The sequence below is a fragment of the Carcharodon carcharias genome, chromosome 15 (assembly GCF_017639515.1).
Source record: "Carcharodon carcharias isolate sCarCar2 chromosome 15, sCarCar2.pri, whole genome shotgun sequence".
NCBI lineage: Eukaryota > Metazoa > Chordata > Chondrichthyes > Lamniformes > Lamnidae > Carcharodon > Carcharodon carcharias.
Genome location: NC_054481.1, coordinates 28997248 through 29023558, shown reverse-complemented (window position 1 = coordinate 29023558; position 26311 = coordinate 28997248). Strand labels below are relative to the sequence as shown.

At 42.3% G+C, this 26311-nt stretch overlaps 1 protein-coding gene across 1 annotated transcript; it reads left to right on the top strand.

Moving 5' to 3' along the window:
- Positions 1-4939: 4939 nt before the first annotated feature.
- On the top strand, positions 4940-25598 carry atp6v0cb (ATPase H+ transporting V0 subunit cb). Its single transcript, XM_041207137.1, has 3 exons — positions 4940-5238; positions 16726-16909; positions 24803-25598. Exons 1-3 carry the CDS (start codon positions 5163-5165, stop codon positions 25005-25007), a joined length of 465 nt encoding a protein of 154 aa, XP_041063071.1. The 5' UTR covers positions 4940-5162; the 3' UTR covers positions 25008-25598.
- The last annotated feature ends 713 nt before the right edge of the window (positions 25599-26311 follow it).

Genomic DNA, 26311 nt, shown 5'->3' with positions numbered 1-26311 from the left:
GGCCTGTCCTGCTGGTGGAACAGAACATACTCAGGGATGGTGATGTCTGGGATGTTATCTGCAAGGTATGATTTTGTACAGATGACTATGTCAGGCTGTTGCTTGACTAGTCTGAGACAGCTCTCCCAATTTAAGGAGGACTTTGCAGGGTCGCCAGGGCTGGGATTGCCGTTGTAGTTTCTGGTGCCTAGGTTGATGCCAGGTGGTCCATCCAGTTTCATTCCTTTTCTGTGACTTTGTAGCGGTTTGTTACAACTGAGTGGCTTGCTAGGCTATTTCAGAGGGCATGTAAGAGTCAACCACATTGCTGTGGGTCTGGAGTCACGTGTAGGCCTGACCAGGTAAGGATGATAGATTTCCTTCCCTGCAGGTTCCCCTCCAAGTCACTCACCATCTCGACTTGGAACTATATCACCGTTCCTTCACTGTCACTAGGTCAAAATCCTGGAACTTCTGAACAGCACTGTGGGTGTATCTACACCACATGGACTGCAGTGGTTCAAGAAGGCAGTTCACCATCACTTTCTCAAGGGAAATTAGAGTTGGGAATTAAATGCTGGCCTAGCGAGTTATGCCCACATCCCATGAATGAATAAAAAAAGGGGATTTACACATGGGGGCCAGAGGGCGTAGCTGAAGTACTAAATTAATAATTTACATCTGTCTTTACAAAGGAAGAAGATGCTACCCAGGCCATGGCAAAAGATGAGGTAATTCAGTCACTAGATGGATAGAAAATTGATAAGGAGGAGGCAATGGATAGGTTATCTGTACTTAATGTTGATAAGGCGCAGGGACCGAATGAAATGCATCTGAAGGAGGTGAGGGTGGAAGTGGCAGAGGCACTTGCCATAATTTTTCGGTCTTCCTTAGATTCAGGGGTGGTCCTCGAGGATTGGAGAATTGCAAATGTTACACCCTTGTTCAGAAAAGCGTGTAAAGATAAGCCCAGCAACTGCAGGCCAGTCAGTTTAACTTCAGTGGTGGGGAAACTTCTAGGAACAATAATTCGGGACAAAATTCATAGTCAAATGGACAAATGTGGGTTAATTAAGGAAAATCAGCATGATTTCTTAAGGGAAAATCATGTTTAACTAACGCGTTGAAGTTTTTTGAAATGGTAGGGTTATGAGGGCAATGGCGTTGATGTGGTGTACATGGACTTTCAAAAGGCGTTTGATACAGTGCTCCACAACAGACTTGTGAACAACGTTGTAACTCATGGAATAAAAGGGACAGTAGCAACATGGATACAGAATTAGCTGAGCGACAAGAAACAGAGACTTGAGTTTAAGGATGTTTTTCAGCTGCAGTAAGGTTTGTAGTGGAGTTCCCCAAGGGTCAGTGTTGGGACTCTTTCTTCTCCTGGTGTATGTTAATAACCTAGACCTTGGTGGAGAGGGTACAATTTCAAAGTTTGCGGATCATACAAAACTTGGAAGCATTGTGAACTGTGAGGAGGATGGTGTAGAAATTCAAAGGGACATTGACAATTTGGTGGATTGGGCAGACAGGTGGAAGATGAAGTTCAATGCAGATAATCGTAAAGTGATTTATTTTGGTAAGAAGAACATGGAGAGACAGTATAAAATAAAGGGTACAAAGTGGGTGCAGGAGCAGAGAGACCTGGGTCTATATGTTCATAAATCATTGAAGGTGGCAGGATAGGTTGAGAGCACAGTTAATAAAGCATACAGTATCCTGGGTTTTATTAATAGAGGCATAGAGTACAACAGTATGGATGTTTTGTTGAATTTGTATAAACCACTAGTTTGGCCTCAGCCAGAGTATTATGTCCAGTTCTGGGCACTGCACTTTAGGAAGGATGTGAAAGCATTAGAGAAGGTGCAGAAAAGGTTCATAAGAATGGTTCCAGGGATGACTTCAGTTATGAAGAGAAATTGGAGAAATTAGAATTGTTTTCCTTAGAGAAAAGAAGGTTGAGAGGAGATTTAATGGCGGTATTCAAAATCATGAGGTGGCTGGACAGAGTAGATAGAGAGAAACTGTTCCCACTTGTGAAAGGATCAAGAACAATAGGGCACAAATTTAAAGTAATTAGTAAAGGAAGCAAAAGTGATAGGAGAAACTTTTTTATGCAGTGAGTGTTTAGGATATGGCTTGCACTGCTTGAGAGTGGTAGGTTGAATTGAAGCATTTGAAAGGGAATTAGACTGCTTTCTGAAAACAAAGTGGAAGAATTTGCAGGGTTACGGGGAGAAGGCGGGAAATTGGTACTAAGTGAGTTGCTCATTCAGAGAGCCGGTGCTAAGTAGCCCCCTTCAGCACTATAACAATTTTGTGATTCTCTGATCTACCCTATATCTTACTGATGATACCAATTGTTTCTCAGTTGCCTCTCTACAATGACAGACATGGTATGATCAGTGCAGAATCTGCTTGTGTTCCCAAATCTTCTCTTTTACTCATTCGTGGGACGTGAGCATTACTAGCAAAGCCAGCATTTATAGGCCATCCCTAATTGTCCTTGAAAGGGTATTGGTGAACCGCCTTCTTGAATTACTGCAGTCGATGTGGTGTAGATGCACCCACAGTGCTGTTAAGTGTTCCAGGATTTTGACCCTGTGACAGTGAGGAATGGTGATATAGTTCCAAGTCAGTATAGTTTATGACTTAGAGAAGAATTTGGAGATGGTGATGTTCCCATGTACTTGCTGCCCTTGCCCTTTCAGGTGGCAGAGGTCACAGATTTGGGAGGTGCTGTCAAAGGAGCCATGGTGAGTTGCTGCAGTGCATCTTGTAGATATAGGGTAGATCAGAGAATCACAAAATTGTTATAGCGCAGAAGGGGGCTACTTAGCACCAGCTCTCTGAATGAGCAACTCACTTAGTACCAATTTCCCACCTTCTCCTCGTAACCCTGTAAATTCTTCCTCTTTGTTTTCAGAAAGCAGTCTAATTCCCTTTTGAATGCTTCAATCCAACCTACCACTCTCAAGCAGTGCAATCCAAATCCTAAACACTCACTGCATAAAAAAGTTCTTCCTATCACTTTTGCTTCCTTTACTAATTACTAAGTACATACTCTGTGTCGGTGGTAGAGACAATGAATGTTTAAAGTGGTGGGTGGTTGCCAGTCAAACAGCCTGCTTTGTCCTGTATGGTGTAGAGCTTCTTTAGCATTATTGGAGTTGCAGTCATCCGGGGAAGTGGAGAGTATTCCATGATACTCCTGACTTGTGCCTTGTAGATGGTGGACAATTTTTGGGGAGTTAGGAGGTGAGTTACTCACGGCAGGATTCCCAGCATCTAACCTGCTCTTGTTACCACAGAATGTGGCTAGTCCAGTTCAGTTGCTGGTCAATGGTAACCCCCAGGATGTTGATATTGGGGGATTTAGCAATGGTAATGCCATTGAATGTCAAGGGGCGATGGTTAGATTTTCTCTTGTTGGAGATGGTCATTGCCCGGCACTTGTATCCCAATTGTCACTCGCCACTTACCAGCCAAGCTTGAATGTTGTCCTGGTCTTGCTGCATATGGGCATGAACTGCTTCAGAATCTATGGAGATGTGAATGGTACTGAACCCTGTACAATCATCAATGGAGACCCCACTTCTGACCTTATGATGGAGGGCAAGTCATTGATGAAGTAGCTGAAGATGGTTGGCCCTAGAACACCACCCTGAGGATTTCCTACAGCGATGTCCTGGGGCTGAGATGATTGACCTTCAACAACCACAACCATCTTCCTTTGTGCTAGCTATGATTCCAACTAGTACAGTTTTGCCCTGATCCTTATTGACTTCAATTTTATTAAGGCCCCTTGATGCTGCAATCATTCAAATGCTGCCTTGATGTCAAGGGCAGTCACTCTCACCTTACCTCTGGAATTCAGCTCTTTGGCCCCTGTTTGGACCAAAGCTGTAATGAGGATTGGAGCTAATTGACCTTGGTGGAACCCAAACTGAACATCAGTGAGCAGATTGTTGCTGGGTATATGTCACTTGATAGCATTGTCTACAATACCTTCCATCACTTGTTGATGATTGAGAGACTGATTGGGCAGTAATTGATTGGATTGCTTTTTGTAGACAGGTCATAGCCGGGCAATTTTCTACATTATCGGTTACTTGCAATTGTTATAAGACCATAAGAGCATAAGACATAGGAGCAGAAATTAGGCCATTCGGCCCATCGAGTCTGCTCCGCCATTCAATCATGGCTGATAAGTTTCTCAACCCCATTCTCCTGTCTTCTCCCCATAACCTTATTTTAAAACTAAATTCAAGCGCAGCAATGCAATAAAAACATTTACTGTAATCATCACACTACCTCTTTGGGTTACACAAATGACCTTGAGCTTGCAATGAAAATATCGTGAGCCCTTCAGGCAATGTAACACACTCTCGGCCACTTCTGTGCTTTAGGTGTCCTGAATGTCAACTGGAGATTACATTCATATGTGTGGATACCAGTATTGGCCAAACGTTGAATGCAAATGATTGAATGAAATGCCACGTTTGATGTATTCCACAGACAAAAAAAATGTTCAACACTTTCAAGGAATGCAAGTTGTGGTGACAAGATATAAACAATACAAAGGGTTTGAATGATCAGAGGTTCAGTGATGTTGTACTTATTGTCCAGTGCAGCGAAAATCCTTTCATTTGAAGCTCCCTTTCTGCCCTGTTCAGTCATCAAGCTGATTCACAGAACCGCCCGCAGCGATAACAACCAACACGGCGGCAAAGGAGAGGGCGAAACGGGGAGAGCAGGCTCGCTGATAACCACTGCATCAAGAATATAAAAGGCAGGAAAGGCTTGAGTGGATAGTCTTGAATGTAATAATCAGATGTAAAGTTTCGTATCTCTCAGTGGTAAATCAAAGAGCCAATATAAATTGAATTGCAGTGTGAGCTACCCCCCTATTTGTAGGGCTGCAGTGGTAGGTTCCCCGGGCGCGGTCACGTGGTTCTCCCCGCCCCGCCATTTTGTTGGTAGTTTGTATTTAGGATCGAACAGGAGCGGAGCTTCTCTTTTGTGTGACGGGCGGTGGTGTTCAGGAACCGGCAGCGGGGGACAGGGGAAGAAAAAGATACAAGGGGGGGAAAGAGACCAGCAAGGAAAAAGGCGATAAGCCGCCCGCTTTATATAAATCACTGGTAGTTAGTGTTAGTTCCGCACGAGTAGCTGACAAGATGTCCACCGCCGAAGCTCCCGAATACTCGCCCTTCTTCGCGGTGATGGGCGCCTCGGCTGCCATGGTTTTTAGCGGTGAGTCTGACGTCTACCGCCGGCGAGAGGGAGGGGGAGACCGGTCGCTGCTGTCTGGCCTAATTGCCATTAAAGTCCCGTCAACGGTGGGGGCTTGGCTCACCGGCTTTTTATTTTGTGTGTTTATTTATGCATAAAATGGCCGCGAGTGAGCCTGGGTGTTATTTATTTATATCTTAATGTCTATTCACCTCTGCCAGGGACGGGCTGCCGCCGCTGATGATGTTTCTTGCGGCGGACGCTCTCGCCTGCGTAGGTGAACGATTGTCCTCCAGCTGTTGGCGCTCGAGCTGGTTCGGCTCTTTCCGTCACCAAGTCGGCGGTGTTCGGGTGTTTTCGGCCGCCCGGGAGTCTTTTTTTCGGGCGTGTCTGGCTCGCGCACACCGTGGTGCATCGCGGTATTGGGTGGGGGTGGGGAGGGAAAAGAAAGGGTTCGGCAAATTCCGGAGCGGGCAGTCCCGAGCCGATCATATGACTGGGGTGCGGGTGCTAATGTATGTACGTGGACTGCAATGTTCTTTTCGCTTTAAGTCTCCAAAATTGCGGTGACCTTCTACATTTTCAAAAATCAGTTTTATCCCAGAGCCCTTTTAAAGTACAAAGGCACGGCCCCTTTTTCGTTGCTTATTTTAATGTTATCATTACAGTTTCATTTTAGGAATATGATAAATTCAAATGGATTGGGGTCTTGGATATTCCCACCTTGAAATGATTTTTTTTTGCTCTGAAACTACTTTGAGATACACAGCTTTATAGCTGCCCATGCCAATAATAATCTATAATCTAGTTTTAATAATGGCAGATTTGCATTGCTGTGAGAAAATAATTGATAGTGAAGTCATTGTCTTTTTAGAGAATCATTTTAAGTTTAGCTTTTTTCAAATCGGGATTTGCTTGATGCTGCAATGTGGGTTCACGGGTATAAATTCTCTACAGCAGAAGCTGAAATTGGTTTGCCCAAAAACGTAGGAGGGGGCTTTCTGAGCAAGTGCTATTATAATGCCAGTTGAGCTGTGTATTTCCACATTTTTTGGTTTTATTTTAGTGTCTGTTGGTTTGGTTCTTGGAGTCATGGACAATCTGCTCACTTGACTTGCTTTAATCTTTCACTATGTTGCAATAATGTAAATTCCTTAAATGAGTAAATAATCTTAAACTGGGTTGGGTTTGCACAGATCTGTAAAACATTCCTGAGAATGTCATGTTCAAATGAGAGCTAATAGAACTGGAGGGGAGGAAACTAGTATGCTTAAGGAGAGTTATAGTTTAAATACTAACTAGCTTTGAACCGGTTATCAGCAGTCTTGCCTCACTTAGGTATTTAGTCAATACTTGTTTGTGTTGCACGTGATCTGTGAATGGCATATATAAATGGCCGTTCAGTACAGAATTTGAATATTGCTAAGAGAGACATGTTGCTGAAGCTTTTCGTCTTGCACTCGGGACAAATGCAAAAATGCCAGATTTCAAATGATCAGAACAGTTTATACTGCAGGTGAAAAGGAGTGCTGATTGCTTTCTCCATGGCAATGCTCAGCCAATGAGGGGAAACTATAGGCTCTCCATGCTTCTGGTTAATTCAAAAAAGGTGCAAGGCTTGAACATTATTCCTTGCACTTGCAGGGATGGGGTTCCTGTGCTTCCAAGTGTAAATGAGACGCCTTATGAGCTTGACTAATGACATACCTGATCTTTAACCATATCAAAAGTACTTTAGGTGGCACACAATAGAATGTCAGTGGTATGGTCCTTATCCTTTAACACTACTTTTGTCTGTCTTCTCACTGCCCATCAATGAAATGGTCCTTGACTTGCTGTTTTATAGCTCTACAATGTACAGTTTAGAATATTTTGTAAATCTTGCTTTGACCTAGTTTGTTTCATTGTTCATATGAGATATTCTACATACTGATGTATGGTGCTTTTTAAAGTGGGTTTGAAATCTTCAAAGTAACCAGAAGTACAGTGGCTGTAAACATCCAGAAAGTGAAGGTTATGAATGAGCAAATGAACACTTCCTTGTTTGGCACCAAAGTTACTGCCATCTCCTGTTCCTCCCCACACACAGAACAGAGGAAAATCCAGATGGACTCTGACCCAGTGAGTTATCAGGTTGCCTTTCTTTATCTTCCACTTGCTGCTGATATCTCTCTCTCTCTTCTCCCCCCCCCCCCCCCCCCCCCCCCCCCCCCCCACAAAAACACATACATGTGGTGGCATAGTGGTATTGTCACTGAACTGGTAATCCAGAGACCCTGGGTTCAAATCCCACCACAGAGGATGGTGGAATTTTTTAAAAATCTGAAATTAAAGGTCTAATGATGACCATGAAACCATTGAATGTCAGAAAGATCCATCTGGTTCACTAATTGTTTAGGGAAGGAAAGCTGTTGTCAGCTGGTCTGGCCTGCATGTGACTCCAGATCTGCAGCAATGTGATTGACTCTTAAATGCCCTCTGAAATGGTATAGCAAGCCACTCAGTCAGTATGCCTGGTTTCATACCTTTTTTTATTGACCTAGGCACTGGAAACAACATTGGCAAACCCAGCCCTGTTAAGTTCTCCTTGCTAACATCTGGGGGCTGGTGTCAGAATTGGGAGAGCTGTCTCAGACTAGTCAAGCAACATCCTGACATTGCCTGTAAGGTATGATTTCATGAGTGACTGTCCCAGACACCACTGTTGCCATCCCTGGGTATGCCCTGTCCCACTAGCAAGACAGACCCAGCAGAGGTGGTGGCACAGTGGTATACAGTCAGGAGGGAGTCCTCAACATAGAGCCTGGCCCCAATGAAGTCTCATCGCATCAGGTCAAATGTAGGCAAGGAAACCTCCTGATTACCATGTAACCCCTGCCCTCAGCTGATGAATTGGTATTCCATGTTGAACATCATTTGGAGGAAGCACTGAGTGGCAAGGGCACTTCAGTGTCCTTCAAGAGTGGCTCAGTCGCAACACCACAGACTGAGTGGATGAGTCGTAAATGACATAGCTGTTGGACTGAGCCTGCAGCAGGTGGCAAGGGAACCAACCAGAGGGAGAAACATACTTGACCTCATCCTCACCAACCTACCTGCCGCAAATGCATTTGTCCATGACAAGTGATGGCAGGAGTGACCTTGTGGAGATGAAGTCCTGTCTTCGCATTGAGGATACCCTCCATTGTGTTTGGCACTACCACTCTGCTAAATGGTGTAGATTTTGAATGGATCTAGCTACAGCAGCAGAATTGTACTCTAACACAATCTGTAACCTCATGGCCTGGCTCTACCAAGCCAGGGGATCAACCCTTGTTCAGTGCAGGAGGGTGTGCCAGGAGCAGCATGCATACCTAAACATGGTGTCAACCTAGTGAAGCTACAACACAGGACTACTTGCATGCCAAGCAGCAAGTGATAGAGCTAAGTAATTCCACAACCAGCAGATCAGATATAAGCTCTGCAGTCCTGCCACATCCAGTTGTAAATGGTGGTGGCAATTAAACAACTCACTGGAGGAGGAGACACCGCAAATATCCCCATCCTTGATGGTGGAGTCCAGCACATCAGTGCAAAAGATAAGGCTGAAGCACTTACAGCAATCTTCAGGCAGAAGTGCCAAGTGGATGATTCATCATGGCCTCTTCGGAAGTCCCCAGCATCATAAATGCCACTGACACTGATATCGAGTAACAGCTGAAGGCACTGGATACTACAAAGGCTATGGGCCCTGGCAATAGCACTGAAGACTTGTGCTCCAGAACTTGCTGTGCTCCTAGCCAAGCTGCTGTCACTACAGCTACAACACTGGCATCTACTTGGCCAATTACCACCCCATCAGTCTACTCTCAATCATCAGTAAAATAATGGAGGGTCCATCAACAGTGATGTCAAGCGGCACTTGCTTAGCAATAACCTGCTCAGTTCACTGCTCAGTTTGGATTCTGCCAGTGTCACTTGGCTTCTGACCTCATTACAGCCATGGTTCAAACATGTACAAAAGAGCTGAACTTGAGGTGAGTGACTGCTCTTCACATCAAGGCAGCATTTAACAGTGCGGCATCAGGAGCCCTAGCAAAACTGGAGTCACTAGGAATCGGAAATTCTCTGGTTGGAGCCATACAAGCACAAAGGAAGGTGGTGTTTTTGGAGGTCAATCATCTCAGTTCCAGGACATCACTGCAGAGTTCCTCAAGGTAGTGTCCTAGGCCCAATCATCTTCAGCTGCTTCATCAATGACCTTTCATCATAAGGTCATAAGTGGGGATGTTTGCTGATTTGTTTACTATTTGCAACCTCAGATACTGAAGCATTCCATGTCCAAATGCAGCAAGACCTGGACAATATCCAGGTTTGGGCTGATAAGTGGCAAGTAACATTTGTGCCACAAGTGCCAGGCAATGACCATCTCCAAGAAGAGAACATAACCATTGGTCCCACGATGTTCAATGGCATTACCATCACTGAATCCCCCACTATCCAACATCCTGGGGGTTCTGTCATTGACCAGAAACCTAACTGGACTAATCCTATAAATATTTTGTCTACAAGGGCAGGTCAGAAGCTAGGAATCCTGCAGCAGCTAACTCGGTTCCTGACTCCCCAAAGCCTGCCCACCATCTAAAAGGCCCAAATCAGAAGTGTGGTGGAATACTCCCCACTTGCCTTGATGAGTACAGCTCCTACAACACAAGCCTGACACTGTCCAAGACACAGCATCCTGCTTGACTGGCATCCGTCCACAAACATTCACTCCCACCACCACTGACGCACAGTGGCAGCAGTATGTACCATCTACAAGATGTACTGTAGAAACTCACCATTCCTCTGGCGCAAACCCATGGTTCCTTCTAAACCCCATGACTGCCCCTATCTGGAAGGACAAGGGCAGCAGACACATGGGAGCACCACCTCCAAGCCACTCCATCCTAACTTAAAAATACATTGCCATTCCTTCACTGCCACTGGGTTAAAATCCTGGAGCTCCCTCCCTAAGCACTAGGTGTATCTACACAAATATTGCAGCATTTCAATATGGCAGCTCGCCACTACCACCTCGAGGCCAATTGGAGTCGAGCAATAAATGCTGACTTGGTTGGCGACACCTGCATCCTGTAAATGAACAAAAGTGTGCGCGTACACACGGAAGGAAGTGGAGAAAGGGGGCTTTTCGTTCTGCCCATCAGTTTTTCTAGTGTTTGGTTTATTCTGAATGTATATTATTCCTATACTGAAATAGATTGAACAGCCATCTTGAAACTCGTGTTTAGAATAGCACATTGCTTTTGATTGAAGTACTTGCTACTGAAATCAATGCTAGTTGCTAGCAACATGTTGGTTCCAGGTAGGGAATAGATCTCATTTTTTCCAGTCTTAAGTAGTTCGTGTAGAAAGGGAGATAGTGGTCCTGAAACAAAGACAGTACTGCAGATTGTGGCAATTCCAAACAAAACCACACAAATTAATGCAGACTCTTTTTCTTGCTGGCAAGTGAAGGTGTCTGCAAACGTAGCATGCACATGAAACCTGAATGGTTTAGACAAAAGTTGTCCATTCTGGATACTACCCCTCATGTTTAATGTAACTATACTGAAATATTAACTACCGTCAGCTTGGCCAATGTCAATGATTCACCAAATGCACATTTACCAGATGTTGCAATCTTCATAGAGACCAATAATTTCTAAAGAAACTTGAGCTTCCATTTAATAGCTGAAAAGGATGACACATTTGATAAGTTTTTGCTGTAATGAATAACTAAAAACACTTAAACCACCTACAAAAATGGGTTTTGGTTATATTTTAAATGACAGAGCTATGTACCCCATATACTTATTACCCATCACATTCTTCACAGAATAGCGGCCCACAATGTTCCTAGCTTCCAATGGGTTCACATTTTCCCTGTTTCATTTAGTAATTTTGAATTACGTCCCCATGCCATTTCCTCAGTTTTCAGTTTCTGAAATCTTCCACCAGCAGTAAAGCCTATCCCAATGATTCTTCCTCCTGGCCATGCCAAGACAAGTATCCCAGAATCCTTAAGAGGTGCATCCTGTAGCCGTCTTTGACTAGAGACCATCTTTCTCCTGCATCCAGCTGTGGTAGCTCAAAGCTACCTTCTCTGATCATACAAAACTGTTGTCTATGATATTCATTCTTCTGTAGAGAAGGCTAATTTGATCTCAAAAATAGCTTCCTCTGCCCTCTCCCAACACACCAACCTCGAATCTAGGTAGAAATGCTGATTAGCCATTCTTGACCCCAACTCGCTTTCATCTTCGAAGTAAATAGACAGTTTACAGCAACCTGCAGCACCTTTCTGGGACTAAGGGAGATTCCATGCACTCGTAAATGCAGACTGCTGCCATTGTCTCCAAACATATACCTTGCAACTTCTCAGTAAAACTATCTAAACCTTCCTTTGATCTCTGACAATGAAACCATCGAGGCTTACTGTCATGTGACCTGTTCTGCAGGCTCCCTGATCATTTACCCTAAATTTAAAGCTACAATCCCAAAATGTTTTAAACCTCAATTGTAACACTGACCGTTTGAGTGCGTGGTTCTGTGACTAAGTTGTTCACTGCCTCTAATAGGTCTTGTATTAGTTGCCATCTAGCCTGATGGTTGTCTCCTGACCTTCACAAGGAAAGGTAATGTGTCCCTTATGACTTTACCCAGTTTAGATAAACTTGCACTGTTGCTCTAAACATCAGAATCTTGTCCTAAGCTGTTTTAGCAGGCTCTATTGGCTGCAAAACTTTATCTTTAGGTTGTGACTTGTTGAAGCAGGTTGTTTCTTCACTAAATTTGTAAGTGGAAATTCCCACCTACAACAAATTGACATGATGTGTGCTGGATTATATTGATTGGGTAATCCCAATTGGATAAGAACTGCCTCTGTAATTGCAGTATTTTCACTAATGTCTGGATTTTGCTTATATTGGATTTTAAGCTTGCTTACTGCAACTTATTCCTGCTCCTTTATCTCTGCTTGAAAGTAGAATTTCTAAACTTAGGGAAATGAATGCAAGAATCTTCAACCAATGGCCATTTCTGGTCCTGAACAACCCTGTCTCTTGTGCATCACAGCCCTTCAGCCCTGCTACATCCCTCAATCCTTCCTCCAGGAGAGTACCAGTTTCTTAGGCCCTTTACGCCATTTGTTTTGTTGACTCTCCCTTTCCACTTACAACAATGTAGGAATTGAGATGAAAATCGCCAGGTCCATCTGGATCACCTTGTAGTACCCTGGTAGTTCCCTTTAAAATTAATGAAACAACTGGGTTTATACTGTAATCCACCATCTTTATGGTATTCTTTTTCTAATACCAGCTCAATTTACCAGGTAGCTATGGAGCTGGATAGCAATTACATTATCATAATACCATATGGAGCCCTTAACATAAGATCCAGGGCACCTTCAAGGGAGAGCAAAGCACATCTAGTTTTGAAGTGTTTTTTAAATGTGGGAGGGTAGAGTACACAGGGGCTTCCAGTGGGCAGGAATGACTGAAAGCTGCCCCCAGTGACAGAGAAGCAGAAGGATGGAACATCCAGCAAGCTGGAATGACTACATAGCTGAGTTTTGTGAATCATTTGTTTAATGTACAAGTATAAAGAATGAAATCCTCATCCCATTTGTATTGTTCATTTGTCCTGATGGGCTGAAAAACTGCTTTGAGATATTTATTTATGGGGAAAAAGCAGGTAAATAGCATCGTGGTGGAATGGTCCACTCGCATTTACAGCTTTGTTTGCATTTGCACCCATTTTCCATCTGGCAGTATACCTCTACATTATGATACTGGTCTGTCTATTTTCAAAGCTTTTTGAAAAGAGCTATATTTCCCCCTGTCTCAAATACAACTGAATTCTGCACATCTCTCTGACTTCAGTACTTCCAATCCTAGCTTTTGGAGATGATCATTCAGATCAGTAGCAAAGAATATTTCTGAAACAAAGTGGTCTATGCATCTAGGTACTGAAGTTCCAACTAGGGTTTGGGCTGTCAGCTACAGGGCTACAATATCCAGGCTAGTGTGCACTTTAGTGAAAGGTGGATTTTTTAAAGAAGTCACAAGATTGGCTGGAAAGTAGTTGTTCAGGGGATTTCCATGATCTTGTTGAACAGCAGAGCCCTATTTGAAGTGCCAGGTAGACAACACCAGCTCCTATTATGTTCTGGAACATAATGAAGGTTATAAACATTTCCCTTTGAGTTTTTTTAAGACTGTTTTTGAGTTGAATTTCAACATGACCTGTATATTACTGTTCTTGAGGATATTGTATTTCATAGACAATTTTCTTTATAAGTAAAGATAGATGTGAAATATTTTGATTCAATTCTCCTTTGTATGTTCAACTGTCCTGCTAATTAGATTTTTCAAAGTCTAATCTGGCAAAGGGTTACCCCCAAGAGCATGAATTGTGCTTGATTTCATTCATTGGCTGCCAAATATCTTCTGTTCAAAGCAGTTCATAATGTACTGGTCCAATGTACAGGTAGGGTATGTCAGTTTAACTGGCTGTGGAACTGGATTACCAATCCAGTGGTTGAACTCAAATCTCTCCATGCTCTCCATGGCAGGGTAGGAAATTAAATTCAATGAATCTGGTTGCTTGTGGGCTAGCACCAATAAGAGTGAGCATTAAAGCTACTGGGCTAGTTTACAAACTAAACTAGTTGACTCCCCTTCAGGGAAAGCAAACAGTTCCATTGCAAATACAATTTGTTCAAGACAGTGGCCCATCCTATCTACCACCTCCGAAGCCACTAGTGGTGGGCAATGAATATAGTGTCACTCATGTGTTGAATGTTTTTCTAAAAACCTTAATGTCTAGAGGAACCTTGCATAGCATAATACCGTGTTAAATCAATGTGGATTTTTTTTCTGCTTCAGTTAATAACTATAGAGGCCAGGAAAGAGCCAGGCTTTGCTGTGCATTGATGTCTGTTAAATCTGTCCTTTCCACTGAATCAGTGATTGGGGGTGACTAGGATTCATATACTTGATTACTATGTATCAATGTTCATTCTCTTCACCTTGGGGAAAATGTAAGTTGTCATGCAGTTTTGGTACTTGGGCCGTGTTCCCTCCAGTTGATCCTGCTGCCCAAATCTAATGTGGCCACCCTGCCTATTGCCAGCCATAATATCAACATTAATTTCTGTATTGGGAGTGTTCTAATCAAAGCTAATTTCTCCCTTTTTCCTGTGCCCAATGTCTGTTATTTCCCCACTAGATTTGAAGGAAGTTTGTTACTTCTATGTGGAATAGAGTTTCACTAGAAACTGGTTTTCCATCTTTCAGCAAGATGCAGATATGTGACTATAGTGAGCAATTGTGTAAATTGTTTCATGTTGACTTTTTTCAGATTTGAGTTTTGTGTGGTAACGCTTATTTAAGTAGTCTGTGGTTTTGTTAGCACTGGCTGAAGTTTGCATAATCGTTGTATCTTGCTTTATTATGTAATCTTTGCAGGCCAAACGCAATTGTGGTTTCTCATATCGAAAAGCAAATTTTCTTTAATCATACCACAGCCGCATGCATAGAATTGCTGAAAAGTCACACCCAAAATAAGCTCAATCTGATTACATTGGCCATGGTGTCACAGGTAAATTTCAGCCATGCAGTTGTTGGGCAGCAATACTCGAGGTTGGGGCTGCTGTTATTGCAGCCAACTAATTTAATAATCCTGGCTACAGTTCAAACATAAACTATTATGGGGCACAGAAGGAGGCCATTCAGCCCATTCTGTCCTGGCTGAGAGTGTTTTCCAGCTATTGGTCTGTACCTCTGTAGGTTATGGCACCTCCAGTGCATATGCAAATATTTAAATGCAATGAAGCTTTCTACCTCTACCGTGGTCTCCGATATCTCTTTAGTGGGCCAAGTGAAAAATCCTTACTTCAATGTTATCTGTTGCCTCTAGATTCTTAGAGAATTTTGGTAAAATATTTAAGAACTCCCAGGAAGTTCCAGTACTCCTGGAGTAAAGAATTGTAGTGAATTCCTAGTCTGCAAAAAGGAAAATTGTAATTGTGGGGAAGTGGAAACTAGTAGATCGGCACCTTAAAGTTCACTGGCCTATGTTGGAGGGTTTCTCATTTTTGTGCAGAAGAGATGCAGCTCTTGTTGCAGATAATGTTGACTCGTTAACAGAATCAGATGGTAGTTTGGAGTCAATAACTTGCAGTAGCTGAGTGAGCTGATAAAATCAGACCCCCTATGTCACTGACAGTGCCACCTGTTTTGCTATGCCTTATTGTAGAGCTACAAGGTGTGAGCTATACACTGACTTGATTTACAGGAGCTGAGGGCTTCAGGTTGCTCTGCTTCCATTTTCTTACTGTTCTCTTGACTTTTACACAGCAGTTTACAGCTAATAAACAGTTTGATCTGTTCAAGGGTATACGTTACAGAGCTCTAGATCAATTTGTACATTTGGGAGTTTAAATCAGTGTCATGCAGACAGTGTAAAAGGATACTGTTTCTTGGGAACAAAAATAAAAATACCTGGAAAAACTCCAGGTCTGACAGCATCTGCGGTGAGAAATACAGTTAATGTTTCGAGTCCGTATGACTCTTCAACAGAACTAAGGAAAAACAGGAGAGGTGAAATAAAAGCTGGTTCAAGGGGGGTGGTGGGACAGGTAGAGCTGGATAGAGGGCCAATGATAGGTGGAGATTGCCAAAAGATGTCATAGACAAAAGGATACAGAGCTGTTGACGGTGGTGATATTAGCTAAGAAATGTGCTAATGGTGACATTAAGGATAGAAAGGATGAGCAAGGTACAGATAGTCCTGGGGTGGGGGGGGATCGAAATAGGCTAAAAGGTAGAGATAAAACAATGGATGGAAATACATTTAAAAATAATGGAAATAGGTGGGAAAAGAAAAATCTATATAAATTATTGGAAAAAAGGGGAATCGGAAAGGGGGTGGGGATGGAGGAGAGAGTTCATGATCTAAAGTTGTTGAACTCAATATTCAGTCCAGAAGGCTGTAAAGTGCCTAGTCGGAAGATGAGGTGCTGTTCCTCCAGTTTGCGTTGAGCTTCACTGGAACATTGCAGCAGGCCAAGGATGGACGTGTGGGCATGAGAGCAGGGTGGGCTATTGAAATGGCAAGCAACAGGGAGGTCTGGGTCATGCTTATGGACAGACCGAAGGTGTTCCGCAAAGCGGTCACCCAGTCTGCGTTGGTCTTTCCGTTGTAGAGGAAACCACATTGGGAGCAGCGAATGTAGTAGATTAAATTGAGGGAAGTGCAAGTGAAATGCTGCTTCACTTGAAAGGAGTGTTTGGGCCCTTGCATGGTGAAGCAGGGGGAAGTAAAGGGGCAGGTGTTGCACCTTCTGCAGTTGCATGGGAAGGTGCTGTGGGAGGGTGTAGGGGGTGATGGAGGAGTGGACCAGGGTGTCCACTGGGAGTCAGTTCTGTAAGAGTATAATTATTTGGGTGATTCAGTGTTCTGACTTTCTGATTTCTCTCTTTTTAGCTCTAGGTGCTGCATATGGTACTGCTAAGAGTGGAACAGGCATTGCTGCTATGTCTGTCATGAGGCCTGAGCTAATCATGAAATCCATCATTCCTGTTGTGATGGCGGGTATCATTGCTATCTATGGACTGGTGGTGGCAGTACTAATTGCCAACTCGCTCACAGAAAAGATAACATTATTCAAGTAAGTCTTTCAACTGGGAGTTTTTGCTTTATGGTCTGATATCTGTATATGAGGATGGTTAACTTTTTTCAGTTCATCTATTTAAAATGTTTTCTGAGAAATGTCCTTGAACAAATTAACTGCTAACATAAAGCATAGAATTGCAACCAAAAGACCTGTCGTGTCTGTATCAATGCTCTGCAAGAGCAAATCATCTAACCCCACTCCCTTGTCTTTTCCCTGGAACCCTTCAATTATTTCATTTTCAGATAATGATCCAATTCTCTTTTGTAGGCCTCTGTTTAATCTGTGACTTTACACTCAGTGCCTTCCATGTCCTAACCGTTCTCTACATAGAGGCTTTTCCTCCTGTCTAGCTTCTTTTGCCAATCACCTTAAATCAGTATCCTCTGGATCTTAATCCTTCCACTGGCGATAGCTTCTCTCCATCTCCTCTGAAGACTGCTATTAAATCTTCATTCTCCTCTGGTCCCAGCTTCTCCAATCTATCTGTGTAGCTGACATTTCTCATCCCTGGAACCATCCTCATTAATCTTTTCTGCACCCTCTATAATGTCTTCACATTCTTCCTAAATTGTGATGTCCAGAGCTGGACCAGTGCTCTATACAGGTTTATCGTAACTTCCTTGCTTTTGCCCAGGACCTGGTATGCTTTATTAACTGCTTTCTCAACCTGTCCTGCCGCCTTCAATTATTTCTGCAGATATACTCACAGATCCTTCTGCTCCTGAACTGCACTCCCATTATAATTGTATCCTTTTATATTGCCTCTCCTCCTCCCTACCAAAATATATAACTCCACATTTTTCTGCAGTAAATTTGGTCATCTACTTGTTTGCCCGAGCCACTGGCCTGTTGTAAGTCCTTTTGAAGTCCATCACTATTCTTTCCACAGTTCACGATATAAGTTATGTCATCTGAGTTGTTCCCTGTACACCCAAGTCTAGGTCATTATTAATATAGATCAAGAAAAGAAACAGACTGCTGGGGAACCCCACTATATACACCCATTCCAGTCTGAAAAATGACCATTGTAAGAAATTGGGGGTAAGCAGGCATTTCCTGCATTTTATGGGATTAGCTAAGCAGCAACTTTTCTCTCTGGAAAGAGGATTTCTAAACACTGAGTTCTAAACAGTCTTAGTTCAGGCTGCCATGTTGACGTACCTAAGCTGTTAGGATGGCACCTTGTGTGCTCCCTTGTCTATCAAGTGTTTAGAGAGGACCAAATCCTTGGTGTGATGTGAACTATATAGCTGACCTTGAGCACTGTGATGGGCATCATGTGATTTGGGGGGGGGGCGGGGGGGTGGTGATAGAAGCAGATCATCAAAAGATTGTTCCAGTCCTACTCTGGCCCCCTTCCACAACTCTTTCTCCGGTACATCGATGATTACTTCGGTGCTGCTTCATGCTCTCGTCGGGACTTGGAAAAATTTATTAATTTTGCTTCCAATCTCCACCCCTCCATCATTTTCACGTGGTCCATCTCTGACACTTCCCTTCCCTTCCTTGACCTCTCTGTCTCAATCTCTGGTGATAGACTATCCACCAATATCCATTACAAACCCACCGACTCCCACAGCTACCTCGACTACAGCTTCTCACACCCCACTTCCTGCAAGGACTCCTTCCCATTCTCTTAGTTCCTTCGCCTCCGTCGCATCTGTTCCGATGATGCTACCTTCAAAAACAGTTCCTCTGACATGCCCTCCTTCTTCCTTAACCGAGATTTTCCACCCACGGTCGTTGACAGGGCCCTCAACCGTGTCCGGCCCATCTCCCGCGCATCCGCCCTCACGCCTTCTCCCTCCCTCCCAGAAACATGATAGGGTCCCCCTTGTCCTCACTTATCACCCCACCAGCCTCCGCATTCAAAGGATCATCCTCCGCCATTTCCGCCAACTCCAGCATGATGCCACCACCAAACACATCTTCCCTTCACCCCCCCCATCGGCATTCCGTAGGGATCGCTCCCTCCGGGACACCCTGGTCCACTCCTCCATCACCCCCTACTCCTCAACCCCCTCCTATGGCACCACCCCATGCCCACGCAAAAGATGCAACACCTGCCCCTTCACTTCCTCTCTCCTCACCATCCAAGGGCCCAAACACTCCTTTCAAGTGAAGCAGCATTTCACTTGCATTTCCCGCAACTTATTCTACTGCATTCGTTGCTCCCAATGTGGTCTCCTCTATATTGGAGAGACTAAACATAAACTGGGCGACCGCTTTGCAAAACACCTGCGGTCTGTCCGCAAGAATGACCCAAACCTCCCTGTCGCTTGCCAGTTCAACACTCCACCCTGCTCTCTTGCCCACATGTCTGTCCTTGGCTTGCTGCATTGTTCCAGTGAAGCCCAACGCAAACTGGAGGAACAACACCTCATCTTCCGACTAGGCACTTTACAGCCTTCCGGACTGAATATTGAATTCAACAACTTCAGGTCTTGAGCTCCCTCCTCCATCCCCACCCCCTTTCTGTTTTCCCCTTTTTATTTCCAATAAATTATATAGATTTTTCTTTTCCCACCTATTTCCATTATTTTTAAATATTTTAAAATCTTTTATGCTCTCCCCACCCCCACTAGAGCTATACCTTGAGTGCCCTACCATCCATTCTTAATTAGCACATTTGTTTAGATAATATCACCAACTTTAACACCTATGTGTTCTTTTGTTCTGTTGTTGGTGACATCTCTTGATGATCTGCTTCTATCACTGCTTGTTTGTCCCTACAACCACACCAACCCCCTCCACTTCTCTCTCTCTCTCTCTCTCTCTCTCTCTCTCTCTCTCTCTCTCTCTCTCTCTCTCTCTCTCTCTCTCTTTTTCCCCCCCCTCCCCCACAAACCTAAACCAGCTTGTATTTCAACTCTTTCTTGTTTCTTAATAAGCTATCTTAAAATTACTTATGACTAGTCAACTGCCTATTTTGGGTATCTGTGGCCCCTGAATCCCTAAATCTTGCACTATTCATCACTACTCTCTTGCCACTCAACCAATTTTGTATCCGTGCAGTTTCTGTCCCTTTTTTTTCATGGGGGTTCTACTGGGTGATCTGTTTAGCTTGAGTAACATTGTGACATTTGCCAGAGTTATTTTAGTTCATAAGTGTAGCTGATCTGTTTTCACTACAACTATTTGGTATGTACCTAGTACTTGAGCCCTCCCTGACATGTCTACATCAAAATTGAAGTTGCTTGTGTTTGGTGAACTCAGTACCATGTTATATGCTACTCCAGTAAAGGGAAGAAAGGTGATCTTGCAACAGATTTAATTTGGGTAATTATAGGCCAGGTAGTTATCTGTGGCAAGAAAATATTGTTAAAAGATGAATTTGCTAAATATTTGAATAAAATAATAAAAGCAAAACACTTTTTTCCCAGAAAAGAAAAATTGTTTAACGGCCAATCCTTGAGAAGATGGTAGCTGTGTATATGGATTTTGTAGCTTTTGAGGTACCATGCAGGAGACTGAAGATTAAGGGTGTAGAATTGGGGGAAGAGAAGTGAGTCTAATATAAATTCAGATGAGGGTGGTTCTGGGGCGGCTTCTGTTTACTGTGTACAACAATGATCTGAATTGAGGGCTAGAATGAGCAGCATCCATATGTGATTTTTTTTAAAAACAAAAGGCATTGTAAATGGGGATATTGAAATACTGGAATGGCAAAAATGTGTCATTGAATTCACTGTCTTAATGTGAACATTTTTAATTCATAACTTTAAATAAGTTTGGTGGAGATACTAGGTTATGTAGTGAGCACAGTAATTTGGAGAAGTTTCGGCATCTCAAATTGAGGCTGCAGTCAATAAAATATTGGACTTTATGATTAGTATAGAAATGTCAATATTTTTAACGCTGAATCTTGTGTGAAATATTGGTAAGATCTTGCTCCACAATTGGAGCACTGTAGTTTTTGGGATTTGTGCAGTAGAATAAATCTTTATTCTTCAGGGTGCTGCATGAGGAGGTAATGTGCAGTGATGAGGTTTGTTCCCATTCCTTCACAACTGCAGTTGATTGACCTAAATCTTATGTCTGAATGAGATTTTTATTTTAATCTTATACTTAGATGCATTCCTCCTCCTCCTTCCTCTTTTCCCCCTGCCCCTCCTGACAAATCACCACCGAAGGAAGGCAATTGTTAACATGGCTGGCTTTGCTGATTAGCCTGCTTTCTATAATTATAGGATCAAAATAAGGCAGCAAAGGAGTCACTTAGCTTATCAAGCCTGTGCTGAGGCACAGAGCAAAAATCCTGGTTTTAATTTCAATTTTTGCAAGCAAGTGAAATTCTGTCTGCTTTTGTGGAGAGGTTCATTTATCACTTGTGTAACATGTGCAAGTGGTCATGAGTTATTTTTTTCAGGTTTGAGATTTTTCTGGCATAAACGTGCAAGGTGTCTGAGCCAGTGAAGGAACCAATGGCCCTGTAAAGGGTCAGTGCAGCCATTGTGTTGCTTATTCAGACTAATTTGTTATAGTTAAACTTTGCAAAGTATCAGAAGTTAGGTTGTCTTGTGCTTCCAACAGTGCACAGCTTAGTAGAAACAAAGATGCAAATATTAGTTTCTCAAAAGGGCTTGATACAAATGTAACATTGAGATTATGATCTAATATATAAAAATTGTAGTAGTTGTATAATGGTATAGGAAAGGCTAGCAAAGGGTAAAAGTTACAGGATAGACAGAGCAGATGAAGCTTTTGGAATGTGTTTTTATAACTACTTAATGATTATGGTAAAATTCTTGTTGCTGTGTGCTCTAAATGATTGGGATGAATTAAAATTAGGACAGTTGTTCCACGAAGTACAGTTCCCTCACACTGCCATATCACAGGAAGCAAGAGGAAATGCTGAAGATAACTTGTATGTGTGGATGGGAGTGTGACTTTTTTAGGGTGCAGTATGACTATCATTGTAACTTTTTGAGCATTGCATTCCAACTCAGTTGCTATGTGCCAAGTGTAAAGGCTAAATTGAAAACCCTAGTTTCCTATTTGACAAGGATTCTTGCTGGGTGTTTAAGTAAAACAGCCATTACGTCACTGCTGTCACTTCACTTTAAAAACTAAAAGATAATTCATGAGGTGTTGAGTTGGTGCTAGTTAGCCATGTGATGGGTTCTTGTCTTAAAATGTATTGCAGAGATAATGTTATCCACAAAAATGTGATTGTGTTGCTATGAGGTGTAGATTAAACTAACAGTTTTAAGTACCTTGTTGCTGTTAACTGCTGAAATATGGAGAAACAGCACCATGCAATAAGTAGATTTACAGACTGAGGATCATGGTTCAATTAGACAATGTTGCTTTGAAGTTTCAGAGTTGACCTGGATGTGCTTCACACCAACTGTGTAGCTGCAGCAGCATTTTAATTTTTTTCTGACCTGTTTATTGCACAAAAATATATGGTTGAATTGCTTTTGTCAGCCATGGTATGCTCTGTGCACATAAATATTTACAAAAATATTGTAGATTAGAGTGAAATGAAGTTGGCTTGTTGCTCCACAATGCAAATTGGAGAAGGGAGTTGCTCAAATTATCACAACATTGCAGAGAGACAGGAATTTCTGCACCTACAAACATTGTCCTTCTAGATGTCAGATCTGAGGTGTTGTATACAGCAGCCTTCTCACTGGCCATTTGTTAGCTAAGTATACCAATGATGCTATTGTGGTTTCAGGTTTCATGCAAATTATCCTTGTGTTGGGCAATTGGAAAATTTGAGACACCCTGAGCTTTTGACTTGATGTTTCTACTGAAGATCTAATATTTTCTCAAACCCTAAGCACGTTGTCCAGGTTCTAATTTTGAAATGACAGAAGATATGGTTGAACTATTTCATATGTTTTGCAGCCTGAAGTAGCTTTGACTTCTAATCACCTCTACTGTGGCTCTAACTTTACCAGAATTGGCTAAAAATGGAGCAGGGGTGATGCTTGCTGTTTTACAAACTTTTGCCTTGCACTGCCACTGCATTTTTGAGCTGTGTGGGTAGATGGGCCTGTTCTGTGTGGAGATTTGATAGAGGTCATGAGGGGTTTGGACAGAGGAGATGGGGAGAAACCGTTCACATTAATGGAAGGGTTGAACCGGAGGTTCTCACTGGAGGTGAATTGCCAAAATTTTGATGGCAAACTGAGGAGAGAACTTTTTCTATGGCTAAGATTTGGAATGTGCTACCTGAGTATAGTTAGTTTCTATTGTGGCTTTCAAAAGAGTAGTTGAGTTTTTATCTGAAGAGCATGAAATGTGGGACAATAGGAAAGGCCTGCAGAATGGAACTGGCTGAGTTGCACTTAGAACTGGCACAGACATGGCTAGCTGAATGGCCAGCTATAACAATTCTGATTCATAAAGCAGACTTCCCCTTGTTCTCCTTCACCACCACCGCCCTCAGTACTTCCAACCTTTTCCAGTTCTGACAAAAGGTCATCGACCTGAAACATTAACTGTTTCCTTTCAGATTTTGTCTGATCTGAATGCTTCCAGCATTTTGGTGCTGGAAATAAATTTTTGCTTTTGTACAATGTTATCTGCTGTGAAGCTACGTGTATTTCTGCCTTAGTTAAGTTTGAGGAAGGCATGAACCAGATGGACAAGTGTTGGTATTGGATAACAAATCCCTTCATTTACAGGCTACTTCCTCCCATCCACATGGTATTTAGTCCTTTACACGACTGTAGTGCAAGCAAGAATATTTGAACAGCAGCCAAGGCATCAACACAAGCTAAAGATACTAACCTTTACCTCCTGAGTCAATCAATGCTGTTCATTGGAGCCTAAAGTTTATGTCCAGTATCCAGGGTTCATCTTGGAGGAATTGTCATTGGCCTAGCTGGAACCCTGTGCATATCAATTCTGCAATATTCCAGATGATCTTCCCTATTAGGGGCTCCATTAAGCCCAAATCATCTTTTGGTGCCTTTTGATCAGTTACAATATTTTTCAAGGTGTGGTTTGTATTCAAGTGTATATTTACCCCAATATATTTACCATCTGGATTTGGGACTTAAGTCCCAACACTTCGCCAGGTGTGATCTTCATTATCATTGTTACAACCAAAATGGAAGGAGTGCACAGTTTATCTAGCCCCACTACACCACAGGTCACTCTCACCAAGATGCCAATTCTTTACCTTCGCTGCCGTTAGACCTAGAATAAAAGAAACTTTTATTGGGCTTCTTTCAATAAACTGATCTATTATAAAACATTTTTAAAACCAGTTGCAAGAACTAGTTAACACAGTTGTACTCTGGATGTATAACTGTCCCTTTCTCGTTCATGCACACACCACATCAATTAGTGATTACTGTTCAAAACAAAAACAGCTGGCTTTCACTCACCCTTCTGGTCAGGTGATTTCTTGGAAAAGGCATGCTTGCTGACAGTTCAAAGAACTGCTTTTAAAAAAGAACTCCAGCTCAGCATCCAAATGTCCAAATAATGCAGTGCCTTTCCATATTAAAGAAAAATCCAGTTCATGAAGATATGGTTTTCTCAACATATATAACGGACTGAAGTTCTCTTTCTGACTCAGTGTAATTTGTAGTTAAATATTTTACTGTCTGAGCTACAATACAGACTTGGCTCTTTTTGACAAGGAAAAATATTTGATCAGGAAGTCTTGAGGATAATATTTTCTCTAAATTAGACATGTTTATATGTGGAAGTTGGAAGATGATTCTAGAATAGCAATGTAGATATTTGTTGTGAAAAACACTCAAAGATGCCATGTTATTTTAACATCCAGATGTTTATCCACGGTTGGAGCAGTATAATGTAATTCTGCAACATTCCTTCTCGGATTTTTTGAGGGACGAGGAACTTTATTGGCATGAAAGTGTCTCAACTTGAATATAACTATTTTTTATGTTCATATTACAGGAGCTTCCTTCAGCTGGGCGCTGGTTTGAGCGTGGGTCTGAGTGGTCTTGCTGCCGGCTTTGCTATTGGCATAGTAGGTGATGCTGGTGTACGAGGAACTGCACAGCAGCCAAGGTTATTTGTCGGGATGATCCTGATCCTCATTTTTGCCGAAGTGTTGGGTCTTTATGGCCTAATTGTTGCTCTGATCCTTTCCACAAAATAAATCCTGCAAATACAGCAGATAGCCCTGTCATTCTAATGGTCTTAACTCCAGAATGTGTACAGTTGTATCACTTTGGTAGTCAATCTCTTGTAAATGCGCAATGTATGTTAGTGATTGTCTGTCCTGTGTGTATTTAGATATTGAATTGTATTGGTTTTAAGAGCCGAGTTCAGTGGCTCCTAAACATGTGCAATTTCCAATCCATATTACTGTTGAGGAGCACTCTGATTCAATTAGGATTGTAATGTTTTCATTTCTTTCACTTGATTTTATTTATAAAAGATTTAAAATATTCATACATTGTTATTATGGAGCAAGATTTCTGGAGTCCCCATGATATAGTAGATTATTGCACTGTCAGTAATTGTATTTGCTCAGATCTCCCTGGATGTAATAATTGGTTAAAGATTGGATCTGATCATAGTCCTACTTTTGTGTACTGGTATTGGAGTGAGTTCTACTTGTGTTTTTAACATCCTGAGGCACATGTAAATGTTTCCAGTAGTGAGATGTATGCCTACTCATAAAAGATGTGCACCCAGTGTTGGGTTCACATTTCTGATGTTTCCAAATAAAAATTTCCTCAACTAAGTTTTGAACTTGCCTACCATTTTGTCTGAACTTTCCTATGCATTCTTTCAAGACCCTCAATCTAACTTATTTTGCCTGTCTTGGGATATCCATATTACTGATTTTTTTTAAACTAGTGTACATTCATTTACTGACTTACAGAAATACTGAACATTTTGACAAGGAAGGGTCCAATGATCAGGGGCTTAATGTTGAAATACTCAGATGACTGGGACATATGTGGCTCGTTATAATCCAGGTGTGGGTTTTTAAATGCTTCATCCTGACCAACCTTGTGTGATTTTGAGATGTTCCACTTGAGTTTTTCAAAAGTTATGCAAAATAATAAACAATTGTATTGCAATTCAGGTTGTTAAAAGTAATGAAATACAAAGGGGGACTATCTAATGGCAGCAAGAAATAATAGCCAAACATCTCGAGCAATTGCCTTGGTAATTCATTACTCATTTGCTAGAATTCACTTTTTAGAACCATAGAAAAGTTACAGCACAGAAGGACGCCATTTGACCTATCTTGTCCATGCCAGCCCAAGGACACCCAGTTGCCATTTCTAATCCCACCTTCCTGCACCTGGCCCATAGCCCTGCACCTTACAGCACTTAAGGTGCAGATCCAAATACTTTTTGAAAGAGTTTAGAGTTTCTGCCTCTACTGCCAACTTGGGCAGTGAATTCCAGACACCCACTACCCTCTGCATAAAAAAAAATTCTTCC